General features: G+C 41.1%; 1 protein-coding gene across 2 annotated transcripts in view; it reads right to left on the reverse strand.

The window, feature by feature from the left end:
- Positions 1–3,977: 3,977 nt before the first annotated feature.
- Positions 3,978–13,072, reverse strand: part of GNS (glucosamine (N-acetyl)-6-sulfatase) — a 38,826-nt gene continuing 29,731 nt past the window's right edge. For both annotated transcript variants that reach the window (XM_036894984.2, XM_036894985.2), the window contains exons 11-14: positions 12,241–12,348; positions 10,995–11,105; positions 9,428–9,588; positions 3,978–6,664 (exon numbers count right to left, since the gene is read on the reverse strand). In XM_036894984.2, coding sequence (XP_036750879.2) covers positions 6,589–6,664; positions 9,428–9,588; positions 10,995–11,105; positions 12,241–12,348 — 456 coding nt within the window. In that variant the 3' untranslated portion in view covers positions 3,978–6,588. The remainder of the gene's footprint in view (positions 6,665–9,427; positions 9,589–10,994; positions 11,106–12,240; positions 12,349–13,072) is intronic.

A 13,072-nucleotide genomic window follows, 5' to 3' on the forward strand; every position in this document is an offset into this window, starting at 1 on the left:
CATTTACAAATATATTCTCCCATACTGTAGGATACCTTTTTGTTCTGTTGATGATGTCCTTTGCCATACAGAAACTTTTTAGTTTGATGTAGTCCCATGAGTTCATTTTTGCTTTTGTTTTCCTTTCTCGAGGAGATGCGTTCAGGAAGAAGTTGCTTATGCTTATATTCAGATGTTTGCCTATGTTGTCTTCTAAGAGTTTTATGGTTTCATGACTTACATTCAAGTCTTTAATTCGAGTTTACATTTGTGTATGGGGTTAAACAATAATCCAGTTTCATTCTCTTGTATGTAGCTGTCCAGTTTTGCCAACACCAGCTGTTGAAGAGGCTGTCATTTCCCCACTGTATGTCCATGGCTGCTTTATCATATATTAATTGACCATAGATGCTTGGGTTTATATCAGGGCTCTCTAGTCTGTTCCATTGGTCTATGGGTCTGTTCTTGCGCCAGTACCAAATTGTCTTGATTATTGTGGCTTTGTAGTAGAGCTTGAAGTTGGGGAGCATAATTCCCCCTGCTTTATTCTCCCTTCTAAAGGTTTGCTTTGGCTATTTGGGGTCTTTTGTGGTTCCATATGAAGTTTAGGATGATTTTCTCTAGTTCATTGAAGAATGCTTTTGGTATTTTGATAGGAAATGCATTAAGTCTATAGATTGCTTTAGGCAGGATGGCCATTTTGACAGTATTAATTCTTCCTATCCTTGAGCATGGGATGTGTTTCCATTTATTGGTATCTTCTTTAATTTCTCTCATGACTGTCTTTTAGTTTTCAGAGTATAGGTCCTTCAGTTCCTTGGTTAGGTTTATTCCTAGGTATTCTTTTTGATGCAATTGTGAATGGAATTGTTTTCCTGACTTCTCTCTCGTCCATATAATTTTAAAAATTATTTTTAGATTTTATTAAAAAATTTTTTAATGATGGTTTCACTACACAACAGTGCTTCAGCATCCTCCCACATTATCGTCCTTACCCCCTCTGTTGTGTTCACTGTCTGTCAATGTAGTAAGATATTAATAGTCATTAATTGTATTCTCTGTGCTGTACTACTGTCCCTGTGACCTACCTATATTGTGATTGAATTGTAGTGCCTCTTAATCCCCTTCTCTCTCCCTATCTACCCACCCAAACCCCTCACCCCTCCCCTTTGGTAACCACCAGGCCCTTCTCAGTGTCTGAGTCTATTGCTATTTTATTCCTTCTGTTTTGCTTTGTTTTTATACTCCACAAAAAAGTGAAATAATTTGGTATTTGCCTTTCTCCACCTGGCTTATTTTACTGAACATAATACCCTCTAGATCCATCCGTGTTGTTGCAAATGGCAAGATCTCTTTTTATGGCTGAATAATATCCCATTGTGTATATGTACCACATCTTCTTTATCTGTTCATCTATTGATGGACACTTAGGTTACTTCTGTATCTTGGCTACTGTAAATACTGCAGTGATAAACATAGGGGTGCATGTCTTTTCAAATCAGGGATCTTGTTTTCTTTGGGTAAATTCCTAGGAGTGGAATTACTGGATCAAATGGTATTTCTATTTTTAGTTTTTTGAGGAATCTCTACTGCTCTCCACAATGGCTGAACCAATTTACATTCCCACCAACAGTGTAGGAGGCTCCCCATTTCTCCGCATCCTCACCAGCATTTGTTATTCCTGTCTTTTTGATGCTGGCCATCCTAACTGGTATGAGGTGTTATGTCATTGTGGCTTTAATTTTGTTCCCTGATGAGTAGCAATGTGGAGCATCTTTTCATGTGCCTGTTGGCCATGGAGTTAGACATAATCCAGTTTTGCCAACATCAGTCATTGAAGAGGCTGTCTTTTCCCCATTGTATATTCATGGCTCCTTTATTTGTAATATTAATTGACCATATGTGTGGGTTTTTATCTGGGCCCTCTATTCTGTTCCATTGATCTATGGGTCTGTTCTTGTGCCAATACCAAATTGTCTTGATTATTGTGGCTTTGTAGTAGAGCTTGAAGTCAGGGAGCATCCATATACATTACTGATGGGTATGTGCTTATTGCCATTGTGTTAACTATTTTCTAGACACTTTGTAGCTCTCCTCCTCTGTTCCTCTCTAGCTCTTCTTTGTGATTTGATGACTTTCTTTAGTCTTATGCTTGAATTCCTTTCTCACTTGTATATATACTACATTTTCACTTAGTGGTCACCATGAGGCTTATATATAACAACTTATATCTAAAATAAGTCTGTTTTAAGCGGATATGTTTTATTTTGTGTATCCCTTATTATTGTATTTTTGTCTTTTTACCTTCATACTAGCTTTATATGTGATTCATTCGCTACCTTTACCATATATTTACTTGTACCAGTAAGATTTATACTTTCCTATGTCTTGTTACTAATTAGCACCCTTTCTTTTCAGCTTAACAAAGTCCCTTTAATATTTCTTATAAGGCTGGTTTGAGGTAATAAACTCTAGCTTTTGCTTGTCTGGAAAATTCTTTACCTTTCAATTCTGAGTAACTTTGCTGGATATTCTTGGACATTTATGTAAGTCTCTTTTCAATTTACATAATGTCCTGGAGATCAGGAATAGAATAATTCCTTTTCATAATCAAGCTCACTACTAGGTAGGGTAGGCATTCAGATACATGATGGAAGAGGGAAAAAAATCCTTCTTAGATCACAGACAGCAGAGTTTAATAGAAAGATGGCTTTGATGTTAGATCTTTGAAATCCTGACCCTCGAATTAACTTTGTTGTGAGTGTGGGTACATTAAGCTAAGGGAAAAACCTATCCTGAAGAGCTGTTATTATCAGAAGAACTACACTATTACAGATATCTTTTGTGTCTCTGCCTTATGAGGATGTCAGCATCAGTCACAGCCACAGGTTAAAAGGATTATGTGCTCAGGTCTCCTGGCCAGAAGGTGGTCATGACAGTTTCTGCTGAAGACTAAGATTTAAACTGTTACACATTTTGCAGTCCCTACAAGCCTGCTCTCGTGTCCCATGTCTACATCTTGTCTTACATAGGAATTCCCAGGCCAGAAGTAGAGGTCTCAGCACCATGCTTTCAGAGTGGGGCCTTTGGGTCCTCAGCTATGTGCTCGTGCTACAGCAGGTTTCAAGGTATGCACATGACCAGCCCTCTAAACCCATTGCTAGGAAAGGAGATGAACAGAGTCTAATTCCATAGGGAATCTGATTCTACAGGGCAGGGCACAATCTGAGGAGGAACAGGTAGAATTAGTTAGAAAAATGGATCTGGTGGAATCTGTACTTACCCTTAGTTTGGGAATTAATGCAAATCAATGTTCTTTCATGTTGATGGCTTGACACTGTGATAGACCCAAATCACCTGTTTTTCTGACAGCAATCTGGCAGCTTTCCTGGTGTCCTTTAACGTCTTGGTTTTCTACTTGGTCTTCATTTCTAAGATAAGAGGTGATCTATGGGGTCTGGGGTTGGTGAATCATGGTGTCCCTGTAACTAAAGTTTTGTTGGAACACAGTCACTCATGTTCACTTAAGTATTGACAAGGGCTAGTTTTGTGTTACAACGGCAGAATTAAGTAGTTGTGACAGAGACCACGCAGCCTGCAAACCTAAAAGATTATCCCTTACAGGAAAAGTCTGGCAACCCCTGTATGATGTCATTCTTCACTTAGGGCAATAAATCACATGTCTGGACAACAAGGCAAAATTGCCTTTGCAAGTGAGCTTCATTTATCTACTTTAAAGCCAGCCAAGGTGAGATTTTTTTCCTCCAAAGCTGTAAATGCATAAACATTTACCATTTTTCTACATGGTGTTCATTCAGGGATATCAGTCAGCAGGGACCATGCATAGAACTCTCCAGATAGAGACTAGAGTGAACAGTGAGGAAGCAGCCCATTCTCCAGTACTTGATGAGTGATTAAAATGTTAAAACAGCATCAAGAAAAAAAAGCATCTTATACAAATTACTAGGCCAGGACTAAAACAAAGGACACATTCCCACTAGACCAGAAATAGAATTTAATTGGTTGAAAAGTGCAGCAATGAACAGGGTCCTTTGAAGGGCACTTTCTAAGTCAAATGACTGATGATACAGAGAGCGCCAGGGTAGAACTTCTAGGAACAGATGATGCAATAGAGGAGTTCACAAAACTTGCTGGGACCCAAGTGGTGGTGAAACTAAACAATACAAATATTCCCATCTAATTCCATGATGGACCAGTAGAAATACCCTTTGCTTTCTCTCAAGGATCCTGGGATAATTCATCTTCTTTCATTAAAAAAAGCACTAATCCTTAATTTAGACATTTAAAAATTAATTTAAGAACATTTTTCATAGATTAAGGTATAATGTCCGTGACTGTTTTGTACAAAAACCTTAGTGTTGGCAATCAAAATGTATTTTGCAACAGCACCGTGTTGGTCAAATTCAAAGATGCTCAAAAGGTGCTCCCTACTTTGCCATTGAGGGGGAGCTTTGTAGTATGAAATTGTGTAAGGCAAAATCTCTGTTCATTCCTATGGCCTCTGTTCATTCCTAATGGTTATATAGTTTCCTACCCTGAAGGGGACCAACAGATATGGATCTGGCCTTCTTAACAAGGAAAACAATTAAAATTCAAATCATTAAGAGAGAAACAAGGCAAGCCTCTTATAGTGGGTCATTTCCACACATACATTCCGAGACATTCAGTGCATTTTGCAGCCCGCTAAGCTTATAAACTGAGGCCTGCTTTGTGAAAGATGATTTCAGCACAGAACCAGAAAGAAGCCAGTCCAAGAGATAAAGCTGAATGAGAGGCCATTCAAATTTTAGACAGGAAATGTACCGAGTAGAGGTACAGAGAGGGCCTCGCCACACGCAGCCCAGGCAGCAGCCGCTAAATGTGCAGGGCTATGGCTAAGCTGGCCTTGTGTCACTCTTAGGACTTTACCTGCAGCCTAAACCCAAGTAGTAGGACATCATAATACAAGACCTGGTAAGAGTTGGTTTCTTTTTATTCAGGATCACTGTGGCAGACTTTCATGACCGTGGAAGTCGACTGATGAATGTTAAGAGTCAAAGTGTAGAATAAAGCTGATACCCATATTCAACATTGTAGTTTGCTTTTAGTTACAAGATCTTCAGGACTTCTTTCCCCTAAAACATTCACAGCAGAGGTGTTCCTTTCACTTGCCTATTTCACCTCTAAATACCACCACAGTTATGGGACTGCATGAGGTAAAGGAATATACCCAATGGCTATTGACTCAACATGGCTATCTAGAAATCTGATAGAAAAGTTGCTTGCAGCCATGTCTTACAAAGTGCTTAAAGCTCAAACCTAAGACCTTAAATAAAGCTAAAATCACTATTGCCTGAGTTGATCAGGTTGTAAACCATAGCTCTTCCTTCTCCCCTGCTACCCTACCACTAATTAGCCTTCTTGTGAAGAAAACAGTAGAAATGGGATTGGTCTTCAAGGCAAGAAACACAAAAACGTAGGTGGTTCTAAACGGAGAGAAAATCTCAGCAAGATCTACTTTTGACAGGGGAATAGTGAATGGGGCCCAAATTACACAAGAGTCCCAAACTCAGGAAGAACTTACGTGAAAGGGAAGAAGGTAAGGGTAAAGTACTTAGAACTTTGTACCAATTATAATAAAAATTTTTTATATCTTGTAACAAATGAACAGAATGCCAACAATATGCAGAGTCAAAACAACGTCCCACACAGAACTGAAGCCCAGGCTCCCCGCTGGACAGGCACTTCACTAACCCCCAACTACAGCCTTTCAACGCGTTAACCCAAAAGGCCCTCTGCAGGAGGCCCTCAGAAAACGCAACCTTCACCAACCCTTGGAAGTTCTGGCTCTCTGCTGAGGTACCTAAGCCGCTTAATTTCTCAGAGCGGAAAGTTATGAGAGAGGAGCTATTTCCTGATCCCCCTTTGTTAGCTGGCACTCATGTACTCAGCAGCTACCAGAAAGCAGATGGCTATCCCCTTCCCTACCTACCTGGAATTTGCCTTTACTAAAAGCTTACTGTTCTATTTCAGTGTAGCACCAGTCCAGAATGCCAAAAAATGAACAGAGCTTGGTTGACTTATTTCTACTGATCTAAAAACAATGGAACTTGTCCTTAGTGAGATGATTTAGCTCTGATGGTTATTTTTGAAGCCATGTGATGTTAGTATTTTTGATAGTAAAGTGCTCAATCTGGAATGCTATGCAGGTCCTTTGATTTTAGGTCAAACTGTAGACCAAAAACATTTTACCCCATAAGGTATAGCCACTTATCTGAATGGGATTACAAATTCAGACTGGGACCACAGGGGGAATAATCAAGAACTGTAGCCCCAGGACAGAGAGGGTATAGCAAGAACAAAGACCTCAGGAGCATTTGTTATCAGCTGAATGACGGGACCAGGGACAGCCATTTCTGACACAGGGACAGAGTTCACAGTTTAACACATTGCACAAGGAAGTCGCTGATTGGGTTGCTTTTTCAAACAAGACTTACAACAAAGCCAGTCCAGAAACTCTTCCAGGCATGGTCTTGAAGACTAGCTACAGACGCCTACTCCAATCACTTCATCAGGAAGAGGCGCACAGGGATCCAGTTGCAGAGGTCACTACAGAAGATGTTTTGAAAACTGAGTCCTGACACTGCGATGATTGTTGAACATGAGACGAGGGTCAAACCTGTATCTGGGGAAGGGAAAAAAGAAAAAGGATGTCACATTAGCTCTAGTTAGCTGAATACTCCACTAAGAATGTTAAGTGGAAAGGATGGTAGGAAGGGACAGTAAGAGGAACAATTAAACCACCCCAGAAGAGAATCTATGGCAAAGACTGTAGCACAAAACAGAAGTACTTAAAAACTAAGAGCATTCCTGTTCTATGTCAGCAAGCACAAAACCATGTAGGAAAGGTGGACAGGAGAAAAGAAAGAGAAGTGAGGTTAATCCTGAAAGGCATTAGGAGCAAGCTCAAGCTGTTGTGTTATTGTTGTTTTTTTTTGAAGGGCGAGGTGATCCCTAATGATTAAGGAGCTGAATGGAAAAGTCTAGCCCTTGCGGAAAGCCCTATCAGCAGTTTCCAAGCCTTGTCTTTACAGTTAAGCCACACAGACTGGCAGGGACGAGAACAAGTGTGGATCTCAGTTTGAATGTGGCTCATTATGAACTTGGGTAAGTCATTAATCTCTTTGGCCACCAATAAAATAGTAAGGCAATTTATGTCAAATATCTATATATAAATAACTCATTTCACCACCCAAGGAAAAGTTAGAATAAATGCCAAATAGTAACTTGAGTTGAAACTTGGCAAAGAATACAGACTGGATGGAAAGAGGTTTTACATGTGCAGGCTAAAATGACACTATTTTATTTTTATCTGCAGTCTTTTGGGACAAACTCTCAGTATTATTTTAGAGCAGAGGTTGGTAAAGGACTGTATAAGTTTTTTAGGGTTTGTGGGCCATAGTAGTTCTGTCCCAATTACTCAACTTTGTTGCTAAAGTGCAAGAGTAGCCACAGGCAATATGTAAATCAGTGTGTGGGTGGCTGTGTTCCAATAGGTGGGGCTGGATCAGGCTTGGGATCTAGTCTGCTGACCCTCATTTCAGAGGATTCTATAAGGCCTGAATGTTTGGTAGGAAATAAGTTACGGCTAAGGAATTTAAAACAAAGTCAAGTGGAGTTTAAATAGTTCAGGCCAACATCAGTAAAGCCAGCATCATCTACAATCTCAGTGATAAACTTCTAGAATGTGAGCAAGACAGTTATAGTTAAGAAAACAAACTAACCAAGCTTGCCTAGGAGATCTTGTTGTATCAGTTCCTAACAGGGTGACCCTTGGGCAAATTACAACTCCAAGCTTTGTCTCCTCATTTGACATTTACCTGCTTGGGCTCTCAGGGCTGTATGGAAACTCTATGGTTGAGTCCTTCTAACGCTGTAGGCCAGCTGCTGAGAAGAAGTGTGGGAGCTGCTGTGTCTGTCCCGCACTGGCCAGCCGATGCCAGGGGGCAGGTCTGTGTTCCAGCAGCAGAGCGGCCAGGGAATATTTGGCTAAACATCAGAGTCCCAACCCGCCATTCAAGAGTTTAGTTATATGGTGGCTTTAAATTTGTAGAGTCAACCAGAGACTGTTATGGCCATCTAACTCTTATTTGGCTTGATAAACATTGAGCAGAGTAGCTGCTGGAAACTGCAAAATCACCATGTGTCACTTAGAAGAAGTCTTGTGCTTTTTACCTTGGAGACTGAACTTCCCATTTCAAGGAACTGGTACTAAGGATCCATTTCACAGACGTGGAGTAGAGTCAGAATGAATGCTTGGCCAGTTACTTCATTAACAGGATCATCCATGTAAAAAAAGTTATTTAGCTTGTGTGATAGAAAACTATGATGAATGCTGTCTTTTATATTGTTACCTAGTTTTAGTTTGCTGGCATCCATGTCTCTTGGATCTATCTATGTACAATATTTAAAAGCAAAAGGATTACATTTCTTTAATAAATAGTCTATAATCCAGTTTCTCTACTTATTCACATACATTCTTCTCTAATTTGGACTGAAGGTATTTCAAATGAAGATGGCTAAATAATTAAGTTCCTACTCCCCAACAGCCTAGGACATCATTCTTTTCTCTCCTATACAGTCAGTCATTTACTCTTTCCTGCAATCAAAGTTTAAAAATTGAAATAATCCTTTGGGATCTAGTCTGCTGACCCTCATTTCAGAGGATTCTATAAGGCCTGAATGTTTGGTAGGAAATACATTGTGGCTAAGGAATTTAAAACAAAGTCAGGTGGAGTTAAAATTGAAATTAAAAGGAAAATTTGCCTTTTAATTGCATAATCTTGAAAAAAAGACAGGCTTCATGCCACTGGCAGTTCAAATGCTTGGTGTGCTGAGACCCAGGGTTCTGGTGAAAAGTAACTGTTTTAGAGGAATGAGAGAGCAGAGGATAGACTGGACTTAGGTGATACTTAATCACCTTTTCTTCCTTTGGATACTGTGGTGGGCTTACATATTTCAACATCTGAGAGTTCATACCTTCAGTTTCATTGTGTTTAGTATAAATTTACTGGCAAGTGTTCAAGCCTGGGTAGGTGGGGTTTCTGGGAAATGAAATGAAGGCGCGTGCTCAGAAGTGCTAGAGAACAGGCAGCACCTGGGCCACTGACCTGAGGAGGCCCCAGGGTCACTGGTGCCAGCAAGAGGTGACCTGACAAGAATCACCCAGGAAGCACCCCGTGTGGTGGGGGCCAGGGTTCCGCCTCCAGTGGAAGCACCAACTGGCCCGGGAGGGCAAAAGTGTCCAACAGCTCATTCTCTGGGCACAACAGGCTGGTGCTCTGAGACACAGTGTCCCCGAGGCAGAGGACCTTTCCAACTGCTGCCTTCAAGAACAGCATGACTGTGGGAGGCAACTTGTCAAAGTCATTGAAGAAAGCGGACTTACCCAGGGTCAAAAACTCCTGGAGTGCGACAGGACAGTCCAGCACAGGACTGTAACATCATCAGCCGATAGTTCATCTTCCCTAAAATCTCTGGGTCTATACTTGTAGCAATGTTAGTGATTTGGTGCGCATCTGCGGTCAGGTTATAGACTTCTACAAACACCTACAGGAAATGAAAAGATGGAGGAAAAGAAAAGAGCAAGGGTTATATTTGAAGAAAAGCTCCTCATGAATTATTTCTAAATGGGAAGGGAGGAGACAGATAAAAACCAAGGCCCAGGGGAGTATCATCTGTACTCAAGATCCTCAAAGAGCCCAGGGGTATACATGAGATGGTGGAGCATCTGTTTCAGGGTTGAATTGCTTCAATCTATGGCCCACATCCTAGAAAAGGGGCCTGTGCACACCCTATGCCTTTAAGCAGTCAGGAAAGGGTCACGTGGGGGCTTTTATAATTAAAGCAGAGAACAGAACGCAAGACACTGAAATGACAAGGTCTCAGAAACCAAACTTAATAATAAAGTTACTGAGAGTTGACATTTGAAGGTTTATGTTTACCTTAGAATTGTGATGAGTCAATTAAGAATAGATTTGAAATGGTATATAAATGAAATGCTATATATATAAATGGTATATAAATGTTAATTTTTCCTACTTAAAAAAGCAGTTTGAATATAGAATACCAGTTAGGGAAGGGCACAATACTGTTATTTCTAATGTAATATGTGCCTGATGTCACTGCTTAACTCCCAGGTCTACATTTGTTCTCAAATTTGAGTTAAGTGCTAGGCTAGGAAGATAGTAAATTTTACATGTAATGGATTTAAATAGCTGCCCCCAAACTATCCCTTATAAAGTAGTTATCAAACTGGTAAATATTACTGAGGGGACCAGGAATTCAGTTTGAGGAAAGCTTTTGCTTATGAGATACAAACAAATGGTGGGAGAGTCGCTTTCTGAGAAAGACAATGAGCACCGGCTCCAGATGGCAAGACGGGAGTTGCCATATGCAGCAGGTGAGCACACACTGATAAGGAGTATGAAACCTCAAGGGACAGGAGTCCACGTGATCCTTCACATAATCCACTCTGATCCGTGTTGGCTGAAAGCCACTACCTTCTAAAGATGGAGCTTCTGGTCCCGCCTGTGTGCCCGCCCTACTGCTAATTTGTTTCTGCAGCCCCAGACCATACTGTGCTGGGGACAGAAGTTCTGTCCCGAGTTTTTTCACTGCCACAGAAATTGAGGTGTCTTATCCTTACCCCAAACTATCAGGGAAGAACCCAGACTGGGCATGTAGCATTCTGAAAAGTGAACTGTACACTGAAAGTGTGTGTTGGGTGGGGGGAGTTCAGAAAACCCCACCCAGAAAGGTCACAGAGGAGTGAAGAATGGCCTTGTGGAATTCTGTTTTCTTAAGGAAGTCTAGGTGGAAGGAAGCACAGGTAAGAAACACATTGTCCCTTGGGTGCATCCTTGGACTGGCTCTTCCACCACCAAGTCCAGCCGACACCACAAAGGCAACAGACTCAAGGGGCGCAGGGGGGTGGGGTGGGCAGCGCTCCTTACCTCCTGGTCATCAAACTCGCAGTACTGTAAATCCCACAGCGCGGATGTGGTCCTCACACAGGCATAGGTGTTGTTGTAAGCATCTTCACACACACAGTCTGGGAAACATTGCTGTAGGGAGATTTAAAATGTTAAATGAAGATGGTTCTTCTACAACTACTACTTGAGTACAGGGCTCAAGCCAAACACACAACTGGAAAGAAATGAGGAGACTTTCCACAGGGAAGTAAATCAAAAATAGATGTTCCTTTGTTCCTTACTGATGGTCTAACTTGATTAAGGTTGTGGTTGTTCTGTTTGTAGACTGCTGCCATCCCTGTCTGCTCATCTCCTGACAACAATTAGTTGTAATGAGCACCTGTAAAATGTATGGGTTGGTAGGGAGAAGAAAAGACTCTGTGAGTCACTTCTAGGATATATTAGGATCTGTCATCCTAAAGGTTGGAGAGAAAGGCTAAAATGATCTTTGCATTATCATTTGCAGGTAAGTTATTTATGAACATTACCACCAAATATGACTTAACTCTAAACTTCATATCTTCCATACCAACTTTTGGTTGGTTCCTTTTATTGTAACACTTTGGTGTTAGAGTCAACTAAAACCTCTGTCAGTTAGTTGACTTTGTCACTTGAGTGTGGGAGATGAGTGGATGGAAGAAGGTAAATTCAGTAGTCCTGAGAATGGTGCCGCTTACGTATCACCAGAGCATGCACTTCAAATTCTTCCAATGTTTGTCCAAGTGCACATACCTGCCCACATCCTCACCTTATCAGCAGCACCCCTTCCTGTGTTCCTCCAATCCTTCCCAACAGAGGCACCATTTTTTATTAGGGATGTCATCAGTGGCATCCCAGAGAGATGGGGTTCCCATCTGTAACTATGTCATTGTTGAGTGTCTTGCATTAGTGGCGGCCAGCCTGATCATGGAGGTGATAACAGCAATGGTGGCCTTGCTTTAGAAAGCAGGAAATAGGCTTCTATTTTAAGAGGATGTGCGCAGGTATGTGCGCTTGGACAAACATTGGAAGAATCTGAAGTGCACGCTCTGGTGATACTTAAGTGGCACCATTCTCAGGACTACTGAATTTACCTTCGTCCATCCACCCATCTCCCACACTCAGGTGACAAAGTCAATTGACAGAGGAGCAGGACCCAGATTAAGGGTTTCAATACTTGACACATCTAAACCAGCGCCTCACTGTGCTGTCAGTAAAGGTGTCTAAGCCAACTCAAGCTATTACTCACAGACACTCCAGGACTCAGGGAAGGACATGTTGGGTCAGTGACATCAAGGCCTTCTCCTTGATACTCCACCAGGACATCTGATCGCCAAGTCAGATTACTGGTACCACTCTAGAAAGAAGAGCAAAAGTGGTTTCTATGAGGCACACAGATCACAAAGTTTTTTATCCTACTGCTAAAGGGGGCTTGAGAGTCAAAACTAACTGGACTATTCATTCTGTAATTAAAGGGAATAACTAAAACTGACAATACAAAGGCTTCCTAGTATCATGTTTGGTACAAGTGCACCTCTGACATATTGTGGATTTGGTTCCAGACTGCAATAAAGCCAATCAAATAAAATTTCTTGGCTTCCTAGTGCATATGATATATACTGTACTGTAGTCTACTAAGTGTGTAATGGCCTATGTCTAAGAAAACAATGTATGTCTTAGCAATAAAGTATTTTTAAATTAAAACATGCTATTACTTGAGCTTTCAGCAACTTGTAACTTTTTTGCTAGTGGAGGGTTTTGCCTTGATGCTCACAGCTGCTGACCGCTCAGGGTGGTGGCTGCAGAAGGCTGGGTGGCTGGGGCAAGCTCTTAAAATAAGACAATGAAGTTTGCCCCATTGACTGACTCTTCCTTTCACGTTCTATTTCTGTGTAGCATGCAATACTGTTTGATAACATTTTACCCACAGACAATTCTTCCCAAATTGGAGTCAATCCTCTCAAACCCTGCCATTGCTTTATCAACTAAGTTAATGGAGTAGTCTCAATCCTTTATTATATTTCAGCAATCTTCACAGCATCCTCACCAGCAGATTCCATCTCAGAAACCACTTAGTTTGC

Source organism: Manis pentadactyla, chromosome 10 (assembly GCF_030020395.1).
Source record: "Manis pentadactyla isolate mManPen7 chromosome 10, mManPen7.hap1, whole genome shotgun sequence".
NCBI classification, from domain to species: Eukaryota; Metazoa; Chordata; class Mammalia; order Pholidota; family Manidae; genus Manis; species Manis pentadactyla.